The sequence below is a fragment of the Artibeus jamaicensis genome, unplaced genomic scaffold, assembly GCF_021234435.1.
Source record: "Artibeus jamaicensis isolate MK-2021 breed Jamaican fruit bat unplaced genomic scaffold, CSHL_Jam_final scaffold_1964, whole genome shotgun sequence".
NCBI lineage: Eukaryota > Metazoa > Chordata > Mammalia > Chiroptera > Phyllostomidae > Artibeus > Artibeus jamaicensis.
The window spans coordinates 52,300,762-52,328,477 of record NW_026522030.1 but is presented as its reverse complement, the minus strand read 5'-3'; the positions used below and the strand labels follow the sequence as shown (position 1 = coordinate 52,328,477).

At 40.4% G+C, this 27,716-nt stretch overlaps 1 protein-coding gene across 3 annotated transcripts in view; it reads left to right on the top strand.

Moving 5' to 3' along the window:
• TTC39B (tetratricopeptide repeat domain 39B) overlaps positions 1-27,716 on the top strand; it is a 228,957-nt gene that overhangs the window by 131,081 nt on the left and 70,160 nt on the right. For all 3 annotated transcript variants that reach the window (XM_053656372.1, XM_053656371.1, XM_037132054.2), the window contains one exon: positions 24,715-24,810. In XM_053656372.1, the coding sequence (XP_053512347.1) occupies positions 24,731-24,810 (80 nt within the window). In that variant the 5' untranslated portion in view covers positions 24,715-24,730. The remainder of the gene's footprint in view (positions 1-24,714; positions 24,811-27,716) is intronic.

The window sequence follows — 27,716 nt, the reverse complement described above, 5'->3', positions numbered from 1 at the left end:
TTTATAATTTCAGAAGGTTCCCTTTACATATTAATTGTCAACATTTTTATGGAATGTATTTTACTTATGGTTACAAAAAGTAAAATTGTAATTTTGAAAAAGGATTGAAAAAGTACTTAATTTTTTAGAACGATTTTGGCTTTACAGAAAAGTTGAGAAGATAGACCAGAGAGTTGCCTATGCCATAATTTATTATAATTAGTTAGCCGATATTAATATATTATCATAACTAAAATTTAGACTTTATTTAGATTTACTTATTTTTTGCCTATTTGGCTGTAACAGTTCGTCAGGCCTTTTTTTTTCTTTTGAAAGTTTTTTTCAATATTTTATTTATTTTTAGAGAGAGGAGATGGGAGAGAGAAAGAGAGGGAGAGAAATATCAGTGTGTGGTTGTCTCTTGTGCGCCCCCTACTGGGGACCTGGCCTGCAATTCAGGCAGGTGCCTTGACTGGGAATCAAACCAGAAGTCCTTCTTTGGTTTACAGGCTGGCACTCAGTCCACGGAGCCACACCAGCCAGGGCCCTTTTTGAAAGTTTTAAGGAGTACTAGCCATATATTTTGTAAGATTCCCTTTTTGGAATTTGATGTTTTTCTCATGGTAAGACTAGGGTTATATGATTTTTGGAGAAGGAACAGAGGGGTAAAGTGTCATTTTCATTACATCATATCAAGGGTACATAACATTACCATTATTTATCACTGTTAATGTTGGTCTTGATCACCTGGCGGAAATTGTGTTTGTCAGTTTTTTTCTACTGTAAAGTTACTTTTTGGTGAGGGGGAGTCATATTTCTCCTACAGGAGAGCAGAGGATTTACATAAATTATTTGGATGTTTGATGGGTTTTGTTCTTTTTGTACTGCATCAAGGTGGTCATGTCAAAAATCCATGTTGAATTGCCATATTTCTTCTAACATTCTCTTTTAGGCTTTATGAAATTCTGAGCATGGCTAAGTTAATTTTAGGTTGAAGATCTCTTGGAAATATGTGGTAACTCAGCATTTTATGGATGTCTGAAATTACCCAGGTGGATTACCTTTTGTAATTTCTCAAAGGTTTTTTCAGATACAAGTTAGACCAATTCATTCAAATATTGCACCTTATTGACAAAAATATAGCTGGACTTAGTTTCTTTTGCTATAGGAAAAAGAATATTAGATAAAATATATGTCGATGAGAAAATATAAGTGTGAAGTGTACTGTACTAATAATTTTGCAGCTGGCCTTGTGATTCTTTTTTCTCTCTTGAGGGACCCTGACCTTTGCAAGACCAGGGCTTTCGTATTTCTGGAGTGTCTGTGGCTCTCCTTTGAAGTATAGCTGCTCTCATAGTTGCTATAATGTGGTAAATGTCTGGCTTCCCTGCTGGACAGTTCCGTGGTAGCAGGGACCACGTGTGCTCTGCTCACTGCTGCATCCCCACGCCCAGCACATGGTGGCCACACAAACTACATGTTGACTGGCTGTCATGTGTGTTTTTGAGCACTTTTAGAAAATAGGTGGTTAACATTGGCTCCCATGTATCATAACATGATGCTGTGTGAAAAGGTAACATACAATAATAGAATTAAAGAAAAATGCATGTAGCCCTCATTGGGCAACTCATTGGGTAGAGAGTCGTCCCCATATGCCAAGGTTGTGGGTTTGATGCCCGATCAAGGCACATACAAGAATCAGCCAATGAAAACATAAATAAGTGAAACAACAAAAACTAACATTGCTCTTCCTCTCTCTCTTTCTTAAAAAAATGTATGTATATATATGGAGGGAGAAGATGAAGTAAATATTGTAAAGTCTAAACAGTGGATATCTCTGGGTTATGAGAATATGGTTGGCTTTAATTGTCTTCATTGTTTTCCAGGTCTCTCCAAGGAGTTTATTATTTTATAATCAGGAAATATCAGAACACATTAACTAAAACTTTTAAGGTCAGATAAACTGATGAGCCCCATCAAAACAAACACAGTTTAGTTCCTGTATGTGCAAGAGCCCTTAAGGCGAGACAAGAAAATTGGCCACGTCACTGACAATCTCTTTACTTTAAAAAAACTTCATCAAGACCAGTTCAAATATTGTTTATCTAATACTAACTTCAAAGTGCTGTTTCCAGTTCTGTTACTGTACGTCATGTGTATTTAATTCACTAATTTAACTTTTGTGCATTTAACCTCTTAGACTAAATGCTTCAGAGAATATGATTTTCCCTTATTTCATGTTTAAAAAGTCCATGGGATGTGAAATACAAATCTAACCCGGGAGTATCAGTCTGTTCATTTTCCTTGAAACAAAAGAAATTCACTGTATTCTGCAACTGGCTCTTTTTTTTTGATGCAGGTAATTCCCTGATTATTGGAAAAATCTTTCAGAGACCCTGTAGATTTTTATAAATCCAGGCCATTTGTATTTTTATTTCTTGTTTCCCTAGGACAATTACACAGTGATGGATTAGCATTAGGCTGCAGCAGAGATTGGGGGAAAAAAAAATCTCCCGTCATCCTTCCCTGCAGAAGCATCAGCTACAGGCAGGCAGCGAGCGGACCTGCCACTTTAACTGACATGTCTTAAATTCTGCCCTGGGAAGCTCTGGGATGCTGTCAGCTGCTTCTGCCTCGGCAAGTTATTTTCTCATGCTTGGTAATTGAGAGTCTCACTGGAGACCAAGAAATAAAACAGAAATTGTGGATTTTTGTTGACTTTTAAATTGAAGATTGCCTCTTCTTTTTGTTGACTTTTAAACAATCTGGTAGAAGAGAGGGGAAGTCATCTTCACGGTGGGGCTAGATTCATTCCTCCAAAGTTACAGCTGGTCTAAATCTGTGAGTATGTTGCATTTATTTAGCTGTTCCTGGGGGTATGATTGCAGCGTTCTCCTCGGATCTGTGAGGATTCAATTCAAGCAAAAGGGTGCTAATTTTAAAAATTGGAGTTAAATTTCACCAGAGACCTGCAGTTTTTGTTAATTGACATTTTCTTCATTAAAGGCTGCGTGTCAACCTTGCAAGGGTTCTCCCTCCCCGCCCCTCCCCCTCCAGCCCCCTAAGGGTGAGTGCTGGAATCAGAGAAAACAGCACATCTCGCTGCTGCAGAGGCTGTGGCGTTCCAGGATGCCACGGCTGGTTTAGTGTTGCTGCAAGGTGTGCACGGGGCTGCACAGCGGCGGAAGGGTTACAGTGACTCGTTTTTGTGTTCACTGTGTTGGCCTTGTGTCCTCGGAGGGCTTCATTTATAGGTTTTGTTTTGCTAGGGTTATTAAAACCTTGAAGAATGATTAAGTACAGGGTCCTGTTCTCAGGGTAGACTTCACTCCTCGCCTTGCTGTGTCAGCCTCAGCCTCTTTGTGGCAAGATTACAGTAAGTGGGAGTTACCAAAAAGGGAGCTTTGCGCCATCACCCTTTTCTAACTGTGCTTTTGAATATGTGCCATTTCTTTTTCTGGTGACGCAGACCCTTTAGACTAAACATCTGTCCTTAGTCATCATGTCCCACTTTCCCACATGGGAATTCACTGGAGGCCAGAGCTGTAACCTCGGTGAGTTACTGAATCAATTTTGAAAAATTTGCAAAGATAGAGGTTAAAGTATGGTTCCCACCACAACCTGCATATGTTCTTGATTTGCCTTTGTTAAATGAGAGTCTTATGATTTTAGTGAGCTGATTCACATCATTTAGTTACTGATCTCATTTCTTTATCGTAAAATCACATTAGCTCAAGCAATTTCTTAAAGTCAGTATGTTCAGAGACCATAGTCAAATACTTTTAAACACCAACTGGTAAGTCATCTTTGTAGATACAGACTATGTTTTACTTAGGGTGACATATGAGCTTTGTGGGTGCCCTTAATTTTGGTGGCTTTCCTGCAGCATAAAATGAATCAAGGATTTTATAAAGAAACTCTCCACCACCCCGAGACGAAACATCTGTTTTAAAGTATTTTGTCATACTTAAATGCAGCAACTTTCAATTTAATCAAAAAGGATTCCTGAAAATTGGAAATTCTGCCTTATCTGGACTTGCAAAAATTTATATTCATTCATTCATTCATTCATTCAACAAATGTTTACATATATTGCGAAGCTTTTGCCAAACTCTTGGTTATACTGAATAAGATACTATACCTGCCCTCACGGAGCACATCTTCTTAGCATGTGAGGGGGCATTCAAAAATTACCTAATAATTTTATTACAATTGTGGTAATTTTTCAGCTATAGAAGTATATGTAAGAAGTATATATGTGATATAACCAAAGACACTGAAATAGAGAACAGGCTGACAGTGTCCAGAGGGGGAAGGGGAGGAAATTTCAGGGGAAAAGGGGAAGGGTTTACAGGAACAAGTATAAAAGGCACATGGACAAAAACTAGGGGGGATGGAAATGGGAGGGAGGGGGGAGGGCTGGGTGGGTGGGCTGGGATGGGAGTAAAAGACAAAACTGTACGTGAACAACAATTAAAATAAAATTAATTAATTAAAAAAAAAGAAGTGTATGCCAGACATGTACAGCACATACAAATACTTGCAACTAATCTTGTCCCAGATCTTCTGAAGCCACCAATCCTTAGAATGCTTGTTCTGGAAAGAGATTGTGGAAATCATATAATGGGTTCAATAAGCATGTGATGGGCACTCTATATATAGTGAGAGATCATGCAGTAGTCAAAATGGTTTCCTGATTTTCTAGCTGCCGTTCATTTGGTTACAGTTCCTGAGAAGACACTAAGACACCTAAAACAGAATAGAAAGCAAACGACAGACCAAAAGCAACCAACCAAACAAACCAGACCAAGCGAAACCAAAATAATAGCAACAAGAGTCTGAAACTCTAATGTGTTTGGCTGGTTTGGGTTCGGAAGAAGCAGCCCTGGCGGACCTAACCCATCTGCCCTGACAGCCCCGATTCAGAGGCCTCCCTGTGCTGCCTGACAGTTGTTCCTTGAGAGTGAACTAGTTAAGACTTTTTTTTAACAAAGTAAAATATCTTTGTAAAAAATTTTTTATTTAGTTATTTTTCAAGTACAGTTTTTTGTCTGTTTCTCCCATCCCAGCCCCCCACCCCGTGCTCCCCACCTCCCTCCCATTCCCCCCCCCCCAGTTCTCATCCCTGTGTCCATATTTGTTCCTCCAAATCCCTCCCCCTTTTTCCCCTTAAATTCCCTTCCCTCTCCCCTCTGGTCACTGTCCCCTTGTTCTCTATTTCAGTGTCTTTGTTTTTATTCTGCTTGCTTATTTGTTTTGTTGTTTAGCTTCCTGTTAAAGGTGAGATCATATGGTGTTTGTCTTTCAACCCCTGGCCTATTTCACTCAGCATAATGCTTTCCAGTTCCATCCATGTTGTTGCAAACGATAGTAGCGCCTTCTTTCTCTCTGCTGCATAGAATTCCATTGTGTATATGTACCACAATTTTTTAATCCATTCATTTACTGATGGGCACCTAGGTTGCTTCCAACACTTGGCTATTGTAAATCGTGCTGTTATGAACATTGTGGTGCATAGATTCTTTAACAAAGTAAAATATCTTGACTTACGAATTAATATTTACTTAGGTACCTACAGTTTGTTGGGGAATTCAGACAAAAAAGTCTGTCTTTTAGATGCAGTGGGATAAACACTGATGTGGAGAAGGTCAGCGTTCTGTGGGAGCAAAGATGAGGGGAGACCAACCTAACTTTGGGTGATGGGCAGGCATCTGGGGAGATACTGACCTAGGGCTTTCTGGAGGAGGAGATGTCTGCATTTAGGCAGGTACTGGTAGACACCTGCACAATAGGGTCTAGCAGGAGGGGTTATTAGTAAGTGCAGAGGCCCTGAGATATTAGAGACCATTGCGGGGTGGGGGGGGACTTTCTCCTTTACTCTCTTAATTTCTTGGGGCTCTACAGGTTAAATGGACAAAAGACAGATTGGTAAAGGAAAGGAAAAACAAGATTACTTACATACATGCACAGAGTACACAAAGAAATGTGCCTCAAGGAGATGATTAGAATTTGGGCTTATATACCATTTTAACAAAGGATGATGAAGCCTGGAGAAGAGGCCACACAAAAGAAAAGAGCATTTGGCTTCTAGACAGGGGTACGTTGTGGGAAGGGAAGGTGCAAAGGAAATGCATGCTAAACGAGGATTGCTTAGTAAGGTTTGTGATGCAAATAAGAATCCTTTTCAGGTGATAAGAGTTATCTCTGGGGTCATTTTCTTTTTGGTGTGGGAGAGGGGGACACCTTTACCAAGACAAATTTATTCCCTACTTTAAAAATACCTTTTAGTTTTGAGATAGGGGAAGGGATGGAGAAAAAGAGGGAGAGACATTGATGTGAGAGAGAAATACCAATTGGTTGCCTCTTGCATGGGCCCTGATGAGCACTGAACCTGCAACCCAGGCATGTGCCCTGGCTGGGAATTTAACTGGTGACCTTTTGGCTCACAGTCTGATGCTCAACCAACTGAGCTACGCCAGCCAGGGCTATGCCCTACTTTTAGATAGAAAGGGGTAGGGCAGTATTACCTTCAGCTCAAAACAATCTGTCAAAATGGCATATTCAGGGGTAACATACTCTGATCCACTTCACTACCATCTCTTCAGTGTTTGCCAGCAAGCTCGAGAAACCTGCAGTCCAATGAGGATAGATTGGTCAGAGGAAGACAGATGCCAAGGGTACCTTGTCAAGGAAGTGTGGCAAGGGAAGTGACAGCCCACAGAAGTGTTTTTATCAGAAAGATTACATGGATTTGTATTTAGAGAGGACTCTATGGGGGGTGGTAGAGGAGAAGTGTGCCTCAACCCTATAATATGACACCTTGCACCTGGCTCTAAGACTCTGACCAAAATTATTAATAATATAGGGCTTAAATAGGCTTTAATGGCTAAGGTTGAGAGCTTAACAAGTGCATATGTGCATGTGTATACACAGCATGCATATGCATATATACTTTTTAGTTATGCTTTTATAGAAAATGTTTTGATTTCCAACCAAGTAACTTATAAACAAATTTATATAGGAAATGACCCACTTACAACTTGTGCAGTTTTTAATATTCCAGTTTTGCATCACATCTCATTTGATTGGCAGAATGCTCTGGGGCACCTCATGAGGTAGGACATTCTGAGGCTCTGTGTGGTTTCCTGGACAAAGCAGGGAGGGAGGTTTAGCATCTTTCTGCTTTGTCATCATTTTCGTATCTTAATAGAGAAGAGGCGAATTAGAGTCTTTCTAAAATGTCTTCTGTGCCAGGCCCAGTATCTATGATCTTTGTATCTTCAACAACTGTGTTAATTGGTCTTGTCACTCTCCTGTTATAGATGAGGAAGATGAGGTGCACAAAGGTTAAATCAGTTGGCCAAGGTCATTCAGTGTTCCAGCTGACCCCATTGTGCTAAAGGTTGGCAGATCTGTGTTCCAGCTGTGGTATTAGGTGGACTGGGGGTGAGAGGTGTGGGTAGTCCCCTCCCTTCCACTCCCCTTTAAAAAAAATCTACAGGGCACTCTGGGATACATGTGTCATGAAAAATGCTTAGCATTTTTGGACCTCATGCCCAGAGGTCTTCCTAACATTTTGCACTTGCTTTCCACTTTTTAAAAATTATTTTTTAATTTTTGATTATGCTATTACAGTTTTCCCAATTTTTTTCCCCTTTATCCTCCCTTTATCCTGCTCCTGCAACCCTCCAGCGTTCCCCCCTCCTTAGCTCATGTCCATGGGTTGTACATATAAGTTCTTTGAGCCCTCTGTTTCCTGTACCATTTTCATCTCTTCCTGTCTATTTTATGCCTACCAGTTATGCTTCTTCTTTCCTGTATTTCTACCCCTCTATTCCTTCCCCCCCCCCACTGAACTCCTTCCATGTGATGTCCATTTGTCTGATTCTGTTCCTGTTCTTGTTTTTTGCTTGTTTTTTGTTTTCATTATTATTTTTTTCTTTTAGGTTCGTTTGTTGATAGTTGTGAGTTTATTGTTATTTTACTGTTCATATTTTTATCTTTTTTTTTAGATAAGTCCCTTTAACGTTTCATATAATAAGGGCTTGGTGATGATGAACTCCTTTAACTTGACCTTATCTGAGAAGAACTTTATCTGCCCTTTCATTCTAAATGAAAACTTTGCTGGATAGATTAATCTTGGATGTAGGTCCTTACCTTTCATGATTTCAAATACTTTTTTCCAGCCCCTTCTTGCCTGCAAGGTTTCTTTTGAGAAATTACCTGATAATCTAATGGGAACTCCTTTAGGTAACTGTCTCCTTTTCTCTTGCTGCTTTTAGGATTCTCTCTTTGTCTTTAATCTTGGGTAACTTAATGGTGATGTGCCTTGGTATGTTCCTCTTTGGGTTCAACTTCTTTGGGACTCTATGGGCTCCCTGGACTTCCTGGAAGTCTTATTTCCTTCACCAGATTGGGGAAGTTTTCCTTCATTATTTGTTCAGACATGTTTTAATTTCTTGCTGTTGTTCTCCTTCTGGCACCTCTATGATTTGGATACTAGATCGTTTCAGGTTGTCCTAGAGAATCCTCAGCCTCTCTTCATTTTTTTGGATTCTTGTTTCTTCATTCTGAAATGGTTGGATGTTTATTTCTTCCTTTTGTTCCAAATCATGATTTGAGTCCTGGTTTCCTTCCTGTCACTGTTGGTTCCATGAATATTTTGCTTTATATCATTTTGGGTATCTTTCATTTGTTCTTTCATTTTTTAACCAAGTTCAGTCAGTTCTGTGAGCATTTTGGTTAACAGGGTTTTAAATTCTCCATCAGGCAGATTGGCTGTCTCCTCATCACTTAGTTCTGAGATTTTGCTCTGTTCTTTCATTTGGGTCATATTTCTTTGTCTTGGCAGAGCTGATAAATTGTAAAGGGGCGGGGCCTTAGGTATTCACTGGGCATGGCAGTGTCAGGGAAGGGCCGGAGAGGGAACAGTGTCAGACTGGGAGAAACTCCTAGGGAGGCAACCCCGGCCTTAGCTCACGGTCAGCTCTGAGTCTCAGTTTTCCCCTTAAGTCAGTCCCTCCCCCACAGCCCGCCCTGCCCCTCATTTGCCTCTCCCATTTTTCTGAGTTGCCCGTACTGTCTGCCCCCTTACAATTTATCAGCTGCACCAAGACAAAGAAATATGGTCCAACCACTCTCCTGGTTGATTTTTTCTTTAATTCCTTGGTTGTCGGAGTTCCATGCAGTTTGATTTTCTGGTGCTTTTGGTTGTTTATTGATTTTAGATCAGTTGTTATCCTTCTTTTGGTTGTGTGAGGAAGTGAAGGGTTTCTACCTATGCCCCCATTTTGGCCGGAACCTGCTTTCCACTTTTTAATGCCATATTTACATGTGTGTCATAAGTGCAGGGCTACATGTATGGGAAAGTACATGAACATGAGTTTGTTATGAATTGCATGCTTGGGTTACTTTTTTGGGGGGTAGTTTACCAGTCTACAGCTGTGAAAAGTCTTTAGTGACCATTAAGTGTTATGAATGGACTTCTTTAGTGATTGTTCTAGATTAGTGTGTTATGGAATATCTTCTTTCAAGTCATTACAGGTGACTGCTTTAGAGAGAAGGGAAGTATAGGACCAAGACTTGAATTTCCCTTGTGGTTTGGGGCTGTAGTCATCTTCTTAGTGCGTGAGTCAAATTTTGAGCCTTTCTAGGATCCAGCAAACCAGGCCCTATATAGCATTTATCTACCGTCACCCCTCCTTAATATGAGCTTAGGTGTTTTGTTTTCTAAGAAATAGCACCCTTATATAGCAAAGCCATTTCGTGTGTTGCTTTGTTTTCATAGGCTGAATAAATACAGCACACGAACTAGGAAAACTGCCACACATTGATGACCTAAAGGAAATTAAACTTTGGCACTTAGTTACTTGAGTATTTATATTTTCATGCTTCCTCATCTCATTTGTCTGATGTTATGGTAAGGGAAGTCCTTGGATTTCCCTTACTATAAGGATTTACTGAAAGCTGCTCGTTTGTGAGTGAAGGACTCTGTGACAATGTGGACGTGGGTACTTTCCGTGATCTACATGTGCGACATGAAACACCAAGTATTATGACTGTGTTTGGCACAAGGTTGCTAATATGGAATCAATGAAAATAGCATTCATTTATCAAAAGATTATTGAGTGCCTCTTAGCTAAGCCAGAGAGTTCCTCTTCTTAAAAGGCTTATAATTGATTCACCACAACTAAAAAGTAATCCAGCAGGTATTCTGTAATGAGTTGTGGATTCTGACCAAGGAACCCAGAGGAGACGCATCATCCAGCCTGAAAAAATGGCCCGAGCAGCCTTTCTTTCGAGAGCCAAATGAAAGGGAAAGTTATTTTCAGCATCGATATTTAAAAATTTCATTTCTGGGTTCTTTTTGTTTTAGGTTGTGATGTTTTAAAAGAAATGATGAACAGCTGCCCCCACTCGGTATCACACTGAAAACCTGCGTTTGCTCAGCGTCCCTCCTGTGAGGGACGTAGTGAAAATGGCAGAGGGCTCCTTCCGCGGCCTCGTCCTGTGACCGCAGGAAACGCTGACCTGCTGAGTAGCAGGAGTATAATGGGCTGTCTAACAGGGAGTTCTTGGGCTCAGTCACTTAACTGCTCAACAACATCAGCACGACATTTATGCGATTCTTCAGTGTAAAAAATGGTTTTATAAAACAACATATTTCCTTCTCATAACATCCCTGTTAGGTAGACAGGGCAGGTATTGTTGCTGTTGCTGAGTTTTAAAAAAAAAGAGGGTTTGGCTGCCTCTTGCCATACAAGGCACACTTGTGAGGTGGGTGCTGTGCAAAAGGAGAAGGGTTTTATTTGGATGCGGCACTATCTTGGAAAATGGGGGACTCCCTGTCTCAAAGCTCATCTTTATAAAACCCAGACAACACTCAGCCATCCTCAGGAAGACCAGAACAAAATACAGAGCCCAGAGTTCCGGGTCCACTTAAAAGTGCTGTCCTTTGGAGACCAGGGCAGCTGCTAAGTAGTCATCGAGGTACCTTAGCTTGTTCCTAGCTATTGTCTGGCTTCAGGCTTCCTCCTGGAGGCTGTGTGTGGAGCTGACATGGCCATGGCCTTGACCATGTGGCTGCTAGGGCTGCAAGGTCATGTGCTCTCAAACAGGAGAGAGTACACACATACCAGTGAATGCTTCACCAGGTTAGTGAGAGAGAATTAGAGAGAGAGAGAGAGAGAGAAACAAACTACCTCCTGGAGGTCATGGGCCACATGGCTGCTAAGATCATGTGGCTCATGGAGAGGACAGGCCAGTGCATTGTCCACAATCTGTGCAGGCCCCAAACAGTTAGCGGCCAGCAAGAGAGAGTAGATTTCTTTGTTTCCCTGGGGCTAATCCATGTTGGGTATAGGATGGGCCAGGTGCTTTTTTTTTTTTTTTTTTTTAATTGATGCCAGAGAGAGGGTAAGGGAGGGGGGAAAAGGAAAGGGAGAAAAACATCGATGTGTGAGAGAAACATCAATTGGTTGCCTCCTGCATGTGCCCTGACTGGGGATCCAAATGTGCAACCCAGTTGTGTGCCATGACTGGGAATCAAACCCACAAACTTTTGGTTTGCAGGATGATGTCCAGGCAACCAAGGCACATCAGCCAGGGTCCAGGTGCTTTTTCAGAAAGACCGATTAACTTCCTAAACTGTCCAATACTTTGGGTGGGTCCATCCGCTTCTTTCCCCAGGCTAGACCAACAGGCCTCTTTGGTCCAGCATCTCCCCCTTCCACCATTCTGACTTCCAGTGCATGTGCCCACCTTCCCTTGGTGCCTTCCCCTGGTACTGGAAAACTGGGGGCAAGGGCTTTCTTTCCCCTTTATCTATTTACCTTTCTAGGTTTTGGAACGTTGCACCGTATCCATTCATCCCTCTAGCCCTTAGTGCACTGGGGCCCCATCCATTCATCTTTCCATGTGCTCTTGGGCCCTTTTCATTCATATTTCCAGCTTTCATCAACTCAGTGTAAGAACCTACCCCTGCTGCCATCCTCGCTGGTGGGGGAGACTCCCCTGACTCTGTCACATTTCAAGGCCCCCCAGCTTCCCTTCCCTTGGGGCCTGGGGTCACTGCAGTTGCTTGAACGTCTCTGGGAAAAAGCTCTGCTGCAGCTGGGCCTAATCACTGCTCCCACTGAGGGAGGGGCTGCCCCGCAACTTGAGGTGTCCACCTGTGTTTCTGCCGCCTCTGGGCTGGTGCTCAATCAGTTGCGCCTCTGAACTCCTCACCCCATCTGTAGAGAGGGACCCCTTCCTGCCTGCAGCTTGGCACGCCGAGAAGAGGCAGGCGAGGGTGCGGGCTCAGCTACCAGTAGAACGCTACCCCTCCTCTGGTGTATGTGTGTTTGCTTTTTTCTCTCAGTTTTTTTATTGTGGTAAAAGACATGTAACATAAACTTAATCATCTTAACCATTTTTAAATGTACCGTTCAGAGGCATATTCCTGATGTTGTGCAACCGTCACCACATCCATCTCCATAACTCTTCACCTTGTAAATGTGAAACTCTACACAGTAAACAGTAACTCCCCACCCCCTCTTCTCCCCCAGCCCCTGACAGCCACCATTATATCTGTTTCTATGATTTGTGTCCTCTCTTTGTTTTTACAGATGAGGACATGTAAGCCCAGAGAAGTAAATGAATGGTCCAGAGTCACACTGCGTGTTAGTGATGGGCTCACCTGGGATAGAAACCCCGCTTTCTGCCTTGTGTCCCGGCATGCTTCTCCTGAGTCACCCTACTGTAGGGGGTGAAAAAAGTTAATGAATCGATTAGGAGATTTCTGTTAGAAACAAGAGTCCTCTAATAGGGAAGGGTTCTTTTTTTTTAAAAATAAAATCAGCAAAGAAAAGCGGCAAAGTGAAACAGGAGCTGTACATAACTCTTGTCAGCTAACATTCCCTTGTCGGTTTGAATAATGTGAAGAGTACAGTTTGCTTTGCCTAGGAAAGAATTTGAAGGGACACAGACTCTGGTTTTACTGTCCATGGTGTCAGTAATTTGCTGTGTCTGTGAACGAAAGAAGCAGTATCTGTTGGGATAGTTTTTTTTTCTGAAGAGACTAATTTCTATCCTCCCTTTTCTTAGTGAGTAGGGTCTGAGACACATTATATTTTATATGAAAATGAATTTTCATTTTTCTCAGTTCTCAATGACTCTGGAACTCTCATTCCCATTAAGGATGGGGGGAAAAACATTGTCAATTAAAGATGGTATCATCTGCTCAGATTTCAAACAGTCTCTTCTCATCAGTCTCTTTTAGAGTGAGTCAGGTTTTCACGGGAGAGTGGGAGAGGCAAGTGCCCTGTCAAGTAAATCTTTAAACTCTGCACCGGACCTGCATGTCCCTTCTCAAAGGTTTCCTCTCCCTCCCCGCGTTCCCAGGTGGCATCCGGTGCAGGAAGAACCTGTGTGTGATGGAGCGCCACTCTGGGTAGCTCTCTGGTTGATTCTTGCATCTAGTTGTTTTTGTGTTCACCTCTACCCTTGCTGTTGTTACATAGGACAAGGGTCTCAATGTCTGAGCAGTTTTTGCTCAGTGGTATTCTTGCTAGATGTTAAAGTGTAGCACAGTATTTTGTAATTGATTGAACTTGACCAAAACCCAATTGAATAGGTTTAGCCAACTAGAAAGAAGAAATCAACATGTAATTAACCAAATAGTAAATATAAGCAATGGCTAAGCTTCCCTTAGAATAGACAGAGCTCTGGATGTGACCCCTTTTACTTGCTGCAAGTAAATAAAACTACCTAATGACAACCATGTCTTGTTCTTGAATAGAACAACCCAAGCAGCTAGCTCATTGTGTTTGGTTCCACTGCCTTTGCTACCCAAGTACCTGTGATGATTGGATTTGGTGTGTCCAGGACCCTGAGGGCTTAGCACTCTCCTCTGGCATTGGCTAGTCCAGTGCTTGAGGTCTAGGACCACTCATTTGATCCCTGTCTCTGCCCTTTGCTACAGGGTCATCTAAACTGTCTTAAAAACTTTTTCTTACTTTGCAGTAATTCCAAACTTGTGAAAAAGTACGTGAATAATACAGAAAACTTAATATATACCATTAATCCATGGTTAACATTTTGCCACAATCGTTTTATTATTCTCATTCTCTCTACACATTATTATGTATTCTTCAGAGTCATTTGGGAGTAGCAGCTCTAGAGAAGATTACGTTTACAAGGATGAGTTAGAAAGGGAAATGCCTGGAAATAGCTTTCACGTTCTTTTCTCTGCTTTCCTCTGACTCTCGCCTTCTTTTAAGTTAAACTTCTCCACTTCCTTGAACTCTTCCTTCTATTGAACTCACTTTGAGCCTTTTTTCCCCCTGGTGGTTGGCTTCCAGTTTCATTTCCAGTCATTGGTTGTCTTAGATCAGTGTGTCTGGAACATCAGATAGTCCAGGTGGTTGGTCTGACCAGAGGAGAGTGAGGGCCAGTTCCTTCCTATGAAAAGTAAGTCATTGCTGTCCCCCATTTGCTCTTCTGTCTATTTATTCAGCCAGCCAGCCAGCACAGCCTTCTCGAAGGTTTCCATTTTCGAGGCAGATCTGCCTAGGAGGAGACTTGGCAGACAGTTTGCTGATATCACAGCAGCATTGCTAGGAGCTCTGTTACAGTGCTGCCTTCAAGGAGTTTGTACTTTGATGGAGACATGAATTATGTATTCAAAAAAAGAGCCAGTTAAAACTTAGGACAGAGTCTCAAACTCTTCTATCTAGATATTATACGTCTATTAATGCAGCTCAGGATTAACATATTATGTTTACTTTTAAATAATTCACAATGTTTTACTACTATGTTGCTAAGTCATATCCTTTTTCATCCTGTTTTTAAAAGTTGGGCTTTCTTTTAAAATATATTTTATTGATTATGCTATTACATTTGTCCCATTTCCCCCCTTCATTCCCCTCCACCCTGTGCACCCTTTCCCACCCACATTCCCCCCCTTTAGTTCATGTCCATGTGTCATAAGTTCTTTAATTTCTACATTTTCCTATTCTTGCCCTCTCCCTGTCTATTTTCTACCTACCATCTATGCTACTTATTCTCTATACCTTTTCCCCCCTTCTCCTCCTCCCACTCCCCTGTTGCTAACCCTCCACGTGATCTCCATTTCTGTGGTTTTCTGTTCCTGTTCTAGTTTACTTGTTTTTTGTTTGTTTATTTGTTTTAGGTGTAGTTGTTAATAATTGTGAGTTTGCTGTCATTTTAGTATACATGTTTTTTATCTTCTTTTTCTTAGATAAGTCCCTTTAACATTTCATGTAATAAGGGCTTGGTGATGATGATGAACTCCTTGAACTTGACCTTATCTGAGAAGCACTTTATCTGCCCTTCCATTCTAAATGAAAGTTTTGCTGGATAGAGCAATCTTGGATGTAGGTCCTTGCCTTTCATGACTTGGAATACTTCTTTCCAGCCCCTTCTTGCCTGTAAGGTCTCTTTTGAGAAATCAGCTGACAGTCTGATGGGAACTCCTTTGTAGGTAACTGTCTCCTTTTCTCTTGCTGCTTCTAGGATTCTCTCCATTTTAATCTTGGTTGGGTAATGTAATGATGAAGTGCCTTGGTGTGTTCCTCCTTAGGTCCACCTTCTTTGGGACTCTCTAAGCTTCCTGGACTTCCTGGAAGTCTATTTCCTTTGCCAGATTGGGGAAGTTCTTTATTATTTGTTCAAATAAGTTTTCCACTTGTGGCTGTTCCTCTTCCCCTTCTGGTACCCCTATAATTCAGATGTTGGAACATTTAAAGATGTCCTGGAGGTTCCTAAGCCTCTCCTAAATTTTTTGAATTCTTGTTTCTTCATTCTTTTCTGATTGGATGTTTCTTTCTTCCTTCTGGTCCAATCGATTGATTTGAGTCCCAGTTTTCTTCCCATCCCTATTGGTTCCCTGTACATTTTCCTTTATTTTACTTGGTGTAGCCTTCATTTTTTCATCTAATTTGTGACCAAAAGCAACCAGTTCTTTGAGCATCCTGATCACCATTGTTTTGAACTGTGTATCTGACAGGTTGGCTATCTCTTCATCGCTTAGTTGTATTTTTTCTGGAGCTTTGATCTGTTCTTTTGTTTGAGCCATTTGTTTTTGTCTTGATGCTCCTGTTACGTAGTGAGGGTTGGAGCCGTAAGCGTTCATCAGGGCGGGGCTACCCAGTGGCTGGGTTGTGATGCTGTGTGTGGGGCTGGGGTCTAAGAAGGAACAATGGCGCTTGCTCTGTTCTCTGTCAGATTTCAGTCCCTTCCGCCGCTTCCCCCAAGCAAACTGGGCCTTCCTGGTGCTGATTCCCATGTGGGTGGGCTTATGGACGGTCTAGGACCCCGTGGGTCTTTCCAGTGAACGCTCCTGTGAGGTTGGGAGTTTCTCCTGGCACCTCAACCCCCACAGGTGTTTTCAGTTGGTGTTTTGAGGCTTTATTTCCCTGTACGGGCACCCTGGGTTGTGTGGTCTGTCTTGCTCCCCAGTTTTGCTTGGTTTATCTGTGTGTGAATGTGGGACCGCCTGGTCTGCCAGCCACCTTGTGAGCCTCAGCCCTCCACAATCTGCCACCTTGCTCGGTCTGCCTGCTGCTGCCTTGAGCGCCCCGGGGTCAGCCAGCCACCACTGTTTTTGCTGCGACCCCTCTCTGCCCGGCCCCTGGACTCTACCCCTTCTACCGGTCTGGATGAATGTGTCTATTTTAACTCCTGGTTGTGGGACTTCCATACAGTTCAAGTTTTTTGTCAGTACTGTTTTTTTTTGTTTGTTTGTTTCTAAAATTTTTTTAAAGGTTTTATTTATTTAGAGGGAAAGGGAAGGAGAGAAGGAGAGAAATATCAATGTATGGTTGCCTCTTGTGAGTCCCCTGCTGGGAACTGGCCTGCAACCCAGACATGTGCCCTGACTGGGAATTGAACCACGATTGTGTGGTTCGCAGGCCCGTGCTCAATCCACTGAGCTACACCAGCCAGGGCTTGTTTCTAAATTTTTGTTGTCCGTATTTTGGTTGTGTGAGGAGGAACCGTGTGTCTACCTGTGCCTCCATCTTGGCCATAGTTGGACTTCTGATAGAAGTAACTTTTAATTATAAGTTCAGAGACTTACAATTAAAGCAGGATAAAAACAATGTTACTTAGCGATGTAGTAGTAAAAATTTGTGAACTATTTAAAATTTACAATTTATTCTCAGATATCATCTTTGAGTGCACAAACTGAATGATTTCATGTTTCTAATACTTGATACAGTACCTGTTGTATGGTGTTCCTAGATGTTTATGAGTGAAAATTAAGCTTTAGTTTACTAAATTTAACTCATCCATTTAGTACATTATCTTTTTAAATTATAGTCCATTCCTTAGTATTCTTCCTAGCTTCATTTTTTTTCCTGCAGTCGATTAGCTTCTTTTTTCTGTCTTTTTCCCAGTTTCCGATAAAAATGTAGAAGTGAATAGGATAAAGGGAAATAGTTGCCATGAAGCAAACTATGAATAGTTGGCTTCAATTAAATAGTTATGAATCCCTCTATTTTGATGGGCCTGTCCTGCCCCATCTTGCCTGTAGGGCTGGGAGAACACTGACTTTCTGACATGCACACAGGCTCTGTGTGGTATGTGCTTTTCTGATCTGCCAAAGCTGCAGACGGGGCTGCTGTCGAGACCTCGGGAGACTGCCTGCTGATTGCTGCAGCAGCTCTCCTGGGAGGGCCAGTTCCTTTCAATAAAGATAGACCAGGGTTTATTTTCAGCAAAGGTACATACATTACAAATCAGGGCAAGATGGTAAATGTGTATACAAAGGTATAAGTTTGGAAGCAGTTCAAAGAATATAGTATTATAACTGTTTGAGGCTCAAAACTTAAAATAGCATTGAAGTGTGTTATTTATATAGGAAATAAAAAAGGCAAAATTAGAAAAACCGTAACATTTAAGAAATAACTTTTTCAAAGTAGTGAATGTTTAGAACAGTTCTATAATGTCTAAAATCACATTGGAAACATATTGGGTAGTGATGTATTCTAACTTCTTCACTTAGGAAGGTCTAAATATTATACTGTTCCTGCATATTTTCACAACGGTTTTAAATTTTATATAATATAAAAGGATGATCAGAAGGTATTTCCTTAAATTAATATTTCAATAATCCCTTCATGAAATTGAACTTAAATTGTTCAAAATATGACTTTTTCCCTGATTACTAAAAATAGTGTATGATCATTTTTTAATTTTAATTTTTAAAAAAGATTCTATTTATTTATTTTTAGAGAGGGGAAGGAGGGATAAAGAGAGGGCAAGAAGCATCAATGTGTGGTTGCCTCTTACGTGCTGCCTGATGGGGACCTGGCCTGCAACCCAAGTGGGTGCCTGGCTCAGGCGTGTGCCCTGACTGGAATCCAACCTGTGACCCTTTGGTTTGTAGGCCAGCACTGAATCCACTGAGCCACACCAGCCATGGCTACCATAGTTTTTTGATCCACTCATATACTCATGGGCACTTAGGGTGCTTCCAGCACTTGGCTATTGTAAATTGTGCTACTATGAGCACTGGTGTGCATAGGTTCTTTTGAATTGGTGTTTCAGGGTTCTTGGGGTATAATCCCAGCAGTGGAATTGCCGGGTCAAAAGGCAGATTCATTTTTAGTTTTCTGAGGGAATTTCATACTGTTCCACAATGGCTGTACCAGTCTGCATTCCTACCAACAGTGCATTGGGGTTCCCTTTTCTCCCCATTTTTTCCAACACTTGTTTGTTGATTTGGTTGTGATGGCCATTCTGACCAGTGTGAAGTGGCATCTCATTGTGGTTTTAATTTGCATCTCTCTGATTGCTAGCGATGCTGAGCATCCTTTCATATGTCTCTGGGCCCTCTGTATGTCCTCCTTAGAGAAGTGTTTGCTCAGGTCCTTTGCCCATTTTTTAAGTGGATTGTTTGTCTTCCTGGAGTGGAGTCATGTGAGTTCTTTATATATTTTGGAGATCAAACCCTTGTCTGCGGTATCATTTGCAAATATATTTTCCCACATGGTTAGTTCCCTTTTCATTTGGCTGATGTTTTCTTTAGCCATGTAGAAGTTTTTTATTTTGATGAAGTCCCATTTGTTTATTCTTTCTTTTATGTCCCTTGCTCCAGGGGACATATCAGTGAAAATATTGCTGCATGGAATATCTGAGATTTTCCTGCCTATGTTCTTCTCTAGGACTTTTATGGTGTTGTGACTTATGTGTAAGTCTTTTATCCATCTTGAGTTTATTTTTGTGTGGTGTAAGTTGGTGGTCGAGTTTCACTTTTTTGCATGTAGCTGTCCAGGTCTCCCAATACCATTTGTTGAAGAACTTTTCATTTAAAAATAGTTTCATGTTGTGGTTAAAAATTAGAGCAGTATAAAACACAAAAATAAAAAGAATAATCCAATTAACAGATGGCCAAAAAATCTAAATAGACATTCCTTCAAAGATATACAAGTAGCCAATAAGTACCTAAATAGAATTTCAATATCATTTGTCAATAGGCAAACTCGGGACAAAACCACAACGAGATACCATTGCATCACGAGATGGACAATAACAGGTGTTGGCCAAGATGTGGAGAAATTGGAAATCTCATATATTCCTGGTAGGACTGTAGAATCACACAGTCACTTTGCAAAATGATCTGGCAGTTTTTGAAAATGTCAAACGTAGAGTTACCATTTGACTCAGCACTCCCACTCCTAGGTGTATACCAAAGAGAAATATACCCGTCCATACAAGATCCTGTACATGAATGGTAACAGCAGCATTATTCATAATAGCCAAAAAGTGGAACTAACATATATCCATCATCTAATGAAAAGATAAACAAAATGTGTTATAGCCATATAATAGAATATTATTTGGCAATAAAATACATGAAGTACTGATACATGCAACAACATGAATGAATCTTGAAAACATTATGCTAAGTGAAAAAGCTAGTTATAGGCAAATCTATAGATACAAAAAGTAGGTTCATGGTTACTTTGGACTATGGGGAGTGACTGCAAATGGGTGAATACAGGGTTTCCTTTGGGTGACAAAATATTTAAAAAGTTAGACTGTGGTGATAGTTGTACAGTGCTATGAATATGAGCACGTGAAAAAGCATTCATTGTATACTTTAAATGGGCAAATTGTATGGTCTGTGAATTATATCTCAATAAACGTTTTTAGAAACTTAAAAAAATAGAGCAGTAAAAACAGGGGAAAATAGAGACATGTTTTCCAGCTCACTAATACCGTAATTGAATATGACATGTTTTCTTTAACATGTATCAACCGAAGAGTATTTTCACTAGCTAAAAACACATCACTTCTCAGGTCTCTCAGTACAGCAACTTGGTTAGGAGCGGAACAGACAAGTCATTGTATTTGAATTTTTAATAACTGCACCATTTTGGCACTACAGATTCTAAAACCGAAGCAATATAAGGAATGTTTAGCATGCTTTTTTGCAAAGATTTACATGAATCCCAGTGCAGTGATGTATATATTAAAAACTTTTATTGAAGGAAATAAGAGAAGACCTGAATAAATGTGCATGGATATGAAAATGTAATGTAAAGATAGCAGTTCTCTGCAAAGTTTGCTAAAAATGTAATGAAATCCCTGTAAAAACTATGGCAGGACTTGTAATTTTATAACAACTTAATCTAAAATTCATAACTAAGCCCTGGCTGGTGTAGCTCAGTGGATTGAGCACGGGCTTGCGAACCAGAGGATTGCAGTTCGATTCCCAGTCAGGGTACATGCCTGGGTTGCAGGCCGGTTCCCAGCAGGGGACACATGAGAGGCAACCACACATTGATATTTCTCTCCCTCTCTCCTTCCCTTCCTTGCTAAAGATAAATAAATAAAATTAAAAAAAAATTCGTAACTATGAATGAAAGTAAAATAATAGCAGCCCCCCCCCCCCCCAAAGAACATTTTATAAAGTAGAGGACTTGCTCTGCTGGCATGTAAGGGCCGTGATAATGAAAACTGTGTGCAGGAGGCCGAGAGAGGCCAGCATGTGAGCGGAACAAAAGTGCCCGGAAACAGACGTGCGCACAGCTGGAAACTTGCCCTGCGTTGTAGTGCTGACACACCGACTGACTCTGCAGTGTTCTTCAGATGTCAGCACACAAAACTCACAGCACGGGCCCTGCGCAGGTAGTTCATTTGGTTAGAGCATTGTCCCAGTGCGCCAAGGTTGTGAGTTCAATCCCTGGTCAGGGCACATACGAGAATAAACCAATGAATGCATAAATAAGTGCAACAACAAACTGATGTTTTTTTCTCTCTCTCTCTTGAATCAATCAATAAAAAAATTACAGAATGAACAAATGCCAAAGATTTATTTATCGAGAAAGTCAGCAAGATGGTAAAACTGGTTCCAGGAATGTTTGTGGAAGAATGTTGGAATAAGATTTGTTGTAAACAAAACTTGTTAATCTCATACAAGGCAATAAAACCATAACCTTGTCAGAGAAATTATTTGTGCATTTATGAGACAGAAAAGTCTACAAGTTAACCTATAATTTTACGGAGTGTAGGCCTCCATCAGTAGTACGTAGCAAACTGAACGAAGGCGTGTCCTGGGGCGGGCCGTGAGACAGCTCCCGGTCGGCACGGTCGGCACGGAGAGGACCTTGGTTTCCTTTTGTCTGGTTCCCAAGCAGAGGAGCAGCGGGAGCTGCGGGGGCTGCGGGGGCCATTGCCCGTCCGTGTGGGAAACAAGCACATGTGCAGCTCACACTGTGCACAAGAGTGAGTTCTGGGCACATTTGTGTGTTATATTATTTTCTTCATGTATTTGAAACATTTTTCATAAAAATGAAAAAAACTGCTTCTTCATGAAATACTAGATAGTAGTTTAAATGAGTGAATTAGGTCTATATCAAAGTACAGTTGAATAAAAAATCAGTTTGCAGCATGTATACTTATTGTGATATTAATATAAATTTTAAAATACTATAGACTTTCTGGGACTGAGTACATGTATATAAAAGCGTGGAGAACTAATGGCATATAATCTATACATTTATAACTCAGAAAAAATGAATGAAATCTAATATTTTATTAGTAGTTATTAAGTTCTATTAAATTCAAGTCTGTTGTGCCAGGTAAAGACACCATAATCGTAGCTTTGAAACCTGCAGCATTTACTTGGCCCAACATGCTGGATTTTAGCAGAACTTACTAAAGTTTTAATATTTTATGTACATGGTATATCTAATCATTAGAGGAGAAGATGTAGTCTTTTAAAAATCATCTCGGGAAAAAGGCCAAAGATTGAGAAGCAAATGCACAGCCCTATCGTGTACTGTATACTCAAATTACAAGTGGATCAGCAAATTAAATATTAAAACATAACAACACTGAAAAATTGATAAGTTAAATAATTTTTGTGGAGGGAAGTTTTTCTAAATATGCCCTCAAAAACCAGAAATGTTAAAGGAGTGATTAATTTTGATTTAAAATAAAAACACCTCAAAGTTTTAACACTAGAAAGAATTTTATAATTAAAGCTAAAGGCAAATGAGAAATGGGAACATTTTTACAGCACATTTCAGAGACCATGTTTTTCTAGTCCTCAGAAGTGAATCTGGAGGAGAATGGATGAGCAAGAATGGTCCAAAAGTGTAGACAGCTTCTTGAATCTGTCTTTACGGCTTTCCCCGTTTGTGAACAGAGATGGCTCTCACCGCCCCACAGTCTCCTTTACTTCCTGCTTGGTCCCGCCTCTGCTGGGTCGAGAGCTCTTGGACAGAGCGAAACCTGACTTTAAGCTGCATCTCCCCTTATCCGTTGGGTTTCTGTCCCTCCCAGCACCCAGCACCCAGCACCCAGCACCCACAATCACTCTTGTAACAGCTGCCGTGATTTTCCTCTAACCTGATATATAAAATTTAGGAAACTTGGTCTGTTCAAGATAAAATGAATGTAATGTAAAATATTAGAGGGTACTGGGAAGTTTGAAAGGTGGAATATAATCAAATTCCACTTAATTGAGGACATTGTATATCTTAGAATTAAAAAAAACAAAGCTTCCCTAAAGGGATAGTCAATAGTGCTTTCTTCTTTATGGGATGTATACTCTTAAGGTGAATGGAAGCAGAAGGACATTGGAGAGTCTGTTATATCACAGGGTGGGCTCATTCTTAAACTCTGTGGAAGCTTCCTGCTCTCGAGTGGCTCTGGGTCAATAAAGTGGCTTTAAAATTCTGTGAACCACATTGGTGTCCAGCTCCTCTATGTCACTTCAGCACTCTGGTACGTACAGGCGGGGCAAAAGTAGGTTTACAGTTGGGAGTGGGAGAGACAGAGTTAGTAAAGCCGTTGTAAAAATGAAAACCTGCATGTCTTTTTCCATATGAACAACTGTAAACCTGTTGCCCTACTCTGTATATAATGGAAGTAAAGCAGTTTATTACAAATAACATACCTTTAAAAAATACATGCCTTTTGCCCTGACCGATGTGGCTCAGGGGGTTGGGCGTCCCCACAAAATGAAAGGTCCTGGTTAGAGGTTTGATTCCCAGTCAGGGCACGTGCCTGGGTTGTGGGCCAGGTTCTTCGCTGGGGTGTGTGACAGGCAACGAATCAATGCTTCTCTCACACATCCATGTTTCTCTCTCACCATTCCCCTCTCTCTAAAAATAAATAAGTAAATGAAATCTTAAAACAAACAAAACCACAAAATACATGCCCTTTAATTTAAGAATTTATTCTGAGGAAACAATCAGGCAAAAGTGCGTAAAGGGGTTTATTACAGTATTATTTGTAGTCACAGAACACTGGGAGCAACCTCCCTGCCCCCAAATGAGGATCTGGTAACAAATCATGTTACTTCCAATCAGTAGAATGTTGTGCAGACAATAACTACAATAAAGCAACTCTATTTACTGACAAGAAATGATTCAGGATAAATTCAGGTTATAATGAAGGAAACCAGAATATGTCATCCCAAAATATGCCTTCCCAAAATATGCCTCTTTGACATAAAATTATTTTGAGCTGAAGGCAATTGAGAAGTACTAAAAGACAGAAAAAGCTCTCCCTTTTCTGCGTAAAGGCAGGACATAAATTCTCTTACTGGAAGTACACACTGATCAGCCCCCAGAATATGCAAACAAACCTTATCAAAGTCATCCTTGTCTTCCTGTCTACTTCACCATTTACTACCCCTCGCCCAACTCCTTGTCTTGCCAGTTATTCACCAATTTATTTATACCTTTATCTAAAAGCTATAAAAGTCTCCTGCTCTGTTCACTTCTTTGGGTCTTCGCTCTCTTGTGAAGGCTCCCATGTACATATTAAAATTCAACAAAATTTATATGCTTTTCTCTTGTTAATTTGTGTTTGTCACTTTACTTTTCAGACCCAACCAGGGACCCCAAGAGGGTCAAGGAAAACTGTTTTCTATAATATTTCATTTTAATAAAATATAAAAACACATGTATAGATTTACTTGGGGATGATCTGGAAGGATATGTACAAGAAATGCTGTCTTTCAGTGGAGAGCTGTGGGGGTTGGTTTCAGTTAATTTCTTTTTTTGTTCATAAGTTTATTGGTACTGTATTTCGGGAATGTTCACCATGTAACCAAGTAGATTTTTGTTACTTGGTTTTCCAAATTGCTAAGAAATGGAGGTGAGATGTACCAGATAATTGAGGGCTTGTGTTGTGTATTTAAATTTATGTGGACTTTTCCTGTAAGGCAAAGAAATGAAAACCTCACTCTGCCTTTTTTTTTTTTATCAACAGGCCTTTTCGAGCAGATATGGCAACAAGCAGCCAGCACCTGGCCTCACTTGATACAAAGCAGGCCCCTGGGCAGCACAGACCATCCAGTGTGAGCAGGTCAGAAAGCGTGTAGGGGTCTTCCTGGGGGAAGTTTAAGTCCTGGGCATACTGTAATGGTGATGTTAGGCTAGGGCTCTGTGTTGCAGATTGGAGGGAAGGGGAGAGGCCCAGGCAGGTAGACTGCCCAATTTACATGTCAGCAAAGGCTAAGGGTCTCAGTGAATAGGTGTCCTGTTGCAGGAAAGCAGAATGAAAACTAAATTCAACTTTTCGGGCACAGTTCCTTTTGTTTTTATCTTAAAATATTTTAACCATTAATTTTTAAATAAAATAATATAACTACATTGCCAAGCATCAGGGAAAATGGAGGAAAGGAGAAAGAAACTAATTATGACCACTTTGACACAGACTGTTAGAATTTTGGTGTATCTCATTTTGGTGTGTCTTTTTCCTTGGAATGTGTTTCTTGAGATGGATATAACTGCAGAGTTTTTGGGCAATATCGTACCATGATTATTATTTTTTATTTATGTTCTTCTTATAATCTTAGCTTAAACACTCATTTAAAAATTTTCATTATAGTAAATTCAGGAAATATAGAAAAAATCACAGAATAAAATATGTATTACTATCACCATAACTATCATAACTTTTTTAGGTGTATATTCTTTTTTCCCCTTACAAATATAGAGATATTAATTTTTTTGCTTAATTTGAATTATATTAAATATACTATTTGTAACCTGTTTTTTAGAACTTAATAAATCATGAAAAAATTTTCTTTCCATTAGTAGTTTTTATAATATCACACTTAATTGCTAAGTACTGTTCCTTTCTTGCCTATTCTGGAATTAACTTAACCAGGTGTTTCTTTTTAAACATGTAGGTTATTCCTTTATTAGTTATTAAGGCAACTCTTTTAAAGCTATTTTTTAGTACCATGAGCAAGTGCTTTTCATCTACCCTACAGGTTTATTAAGCTTTAAAGTTTACAGCGGATCTTTATCATTTTTGATTTTGCACTTAAAATTTTAGCTATGTATGAGTATGTTCATAATACCCATGGACTTAGCAGTTCGTTGATATAAGAAAGGAGTGCCGTAATATGAAGACTGAGGAGTGGAGAAGAACTTGACTATAACTTCTAAGTATCTTAAAGCATTTATTTTCCACATTACTATTTTATAGCCTATGTCCTGTCCATGGCAAGCTGAGCTTTCTTCAGAAATATTGTCCCTCTTTTAGAGTTATCCTTGAACTTATATGACAGTTTCTTAGGTATCTACTACATGAACATTTGGAATGTGAAGTTTGAAAGCTCTAATAAAATAGGTAAAGAATTATTGAAAGCAGTAATAAATAAAGAGAGCCGTGAGCTGGGTAGACTGGAAATCTTTAGCATATATGTAGTTTTTGAAGTCATAAACCACAAATGCTATTTCCAAGAGAGAGCGAAGGAAGGAACCTTTGGGAACAGTCATGGAAGGGATGGCTGAGGGAGGGAGAGTTCCAGCCAGTGCTACTGAGACGTGTGAGAGAGGGACGACATGGTGGATGCAGGGTGTGCAAGGGGTTCGGGGCAGGGGGTGGATTCTAGAACTTGGTCAGTAGAGCCAGGTGTTGCAGAGGTCTGCGTGCATATATGTTGAAAAGTACCCTTTGCATTTGCAGTTAGATAGATCTCAGAGACCTTTAGTTTGGAGGGTTTCAAGCAAGTTGGGGCAGGAGTCAGGCTGTGGTGGCTGAAGAGGAATGGGAGGTGGGGCAGTAAGAAAGTGAGTATCAACTCCTTTTTATATAGCTCTTGCCTATGAAGAAAAGGCGCAGGAGGAGTTGTCTGCTAAGAGAGAAAACAACAGTGAAGGACCGTTACCTTTTTTTGCTGGTTTAACATTAAATAGAAATAAGTAAGATTTATGTGTTTCTGAGTTGAAAAGGGTCAGAGAAGAAGAGGTTAAAGATACATAAGGAAGGTCCAGTCAGGATGGCAGTGTAGGTAAACGCTATGCTCGCGTTCTCCGTCAGAATTGCAGCTAAATTATAGAACCAGCACCCTGAAGAACCATCTGAAGACTAATGAACAGAACTCATATACCATATTTTGCTCTGTATAATGTGTACCCATGATTTTTGCCCAAACTTTAAGTAAAAAATCTTTTGTTTTATTATTTATTTATTTCTATTTAGATACTTGTTTTTCGTATTATAAAGGAATTCTAGCATTTATTTTTGAGCATATTGTATGAGAAATTTTATGTAACAAATGATTGCAAAACAGAAGAATAGATACAAGGTACAAGAAACTTTATATACTGGTAACAAATTCATGGTATTTACTTGTCATAGAAGGTCAAGAATTCTTTGTCACTGTCAATATCAGAAGTGTCATCTTCTTTAATTTCTACATTTCCAGTGTCTTCTGAAGAGTCACTTTCCTCATCCCAGTAAATTTCGTATTCAGTTCTGTCCATTGCATTACCGATGCCACAATTTTTTAGACGATTTCGCAACCACTTCCTCCTGACACCACTCTACTGTCTTAGGATCCAATCACAAATCTGGGTGATGGGTGCTTTCTTGATTCTGCCTGTAGGTCTTAAATCATTACCAGCTGAGCACATCCAGGGCATCCACTCTTTCTTCATTAGGGCCTTAACCAGCTTGTGTATTGACACAGCAGGAGGTTGCAGTTGGCTGGTTAGCCCACCAGGTTTCACAGCAGGTTGGGTTTTCAAGTCTGCTGCGATTGCTTTTGCACTTTGTGAAGCACGGGCTCTGAAGTGATCAGAAACAAGCAAAGCTGCTTTTTAAGTAACCCTCCAGGCCTTCATGACCAGCCTTTGTTAAACCAGATTTTCATGCTGCCTTCATTCCTCCATCATTTTTTGTGCACATGGACAGTAACTGCACTTCTAATCTTATCTTTCGGAAATGCTTTTCTTTTAAAGATGATCTTAGGTGAT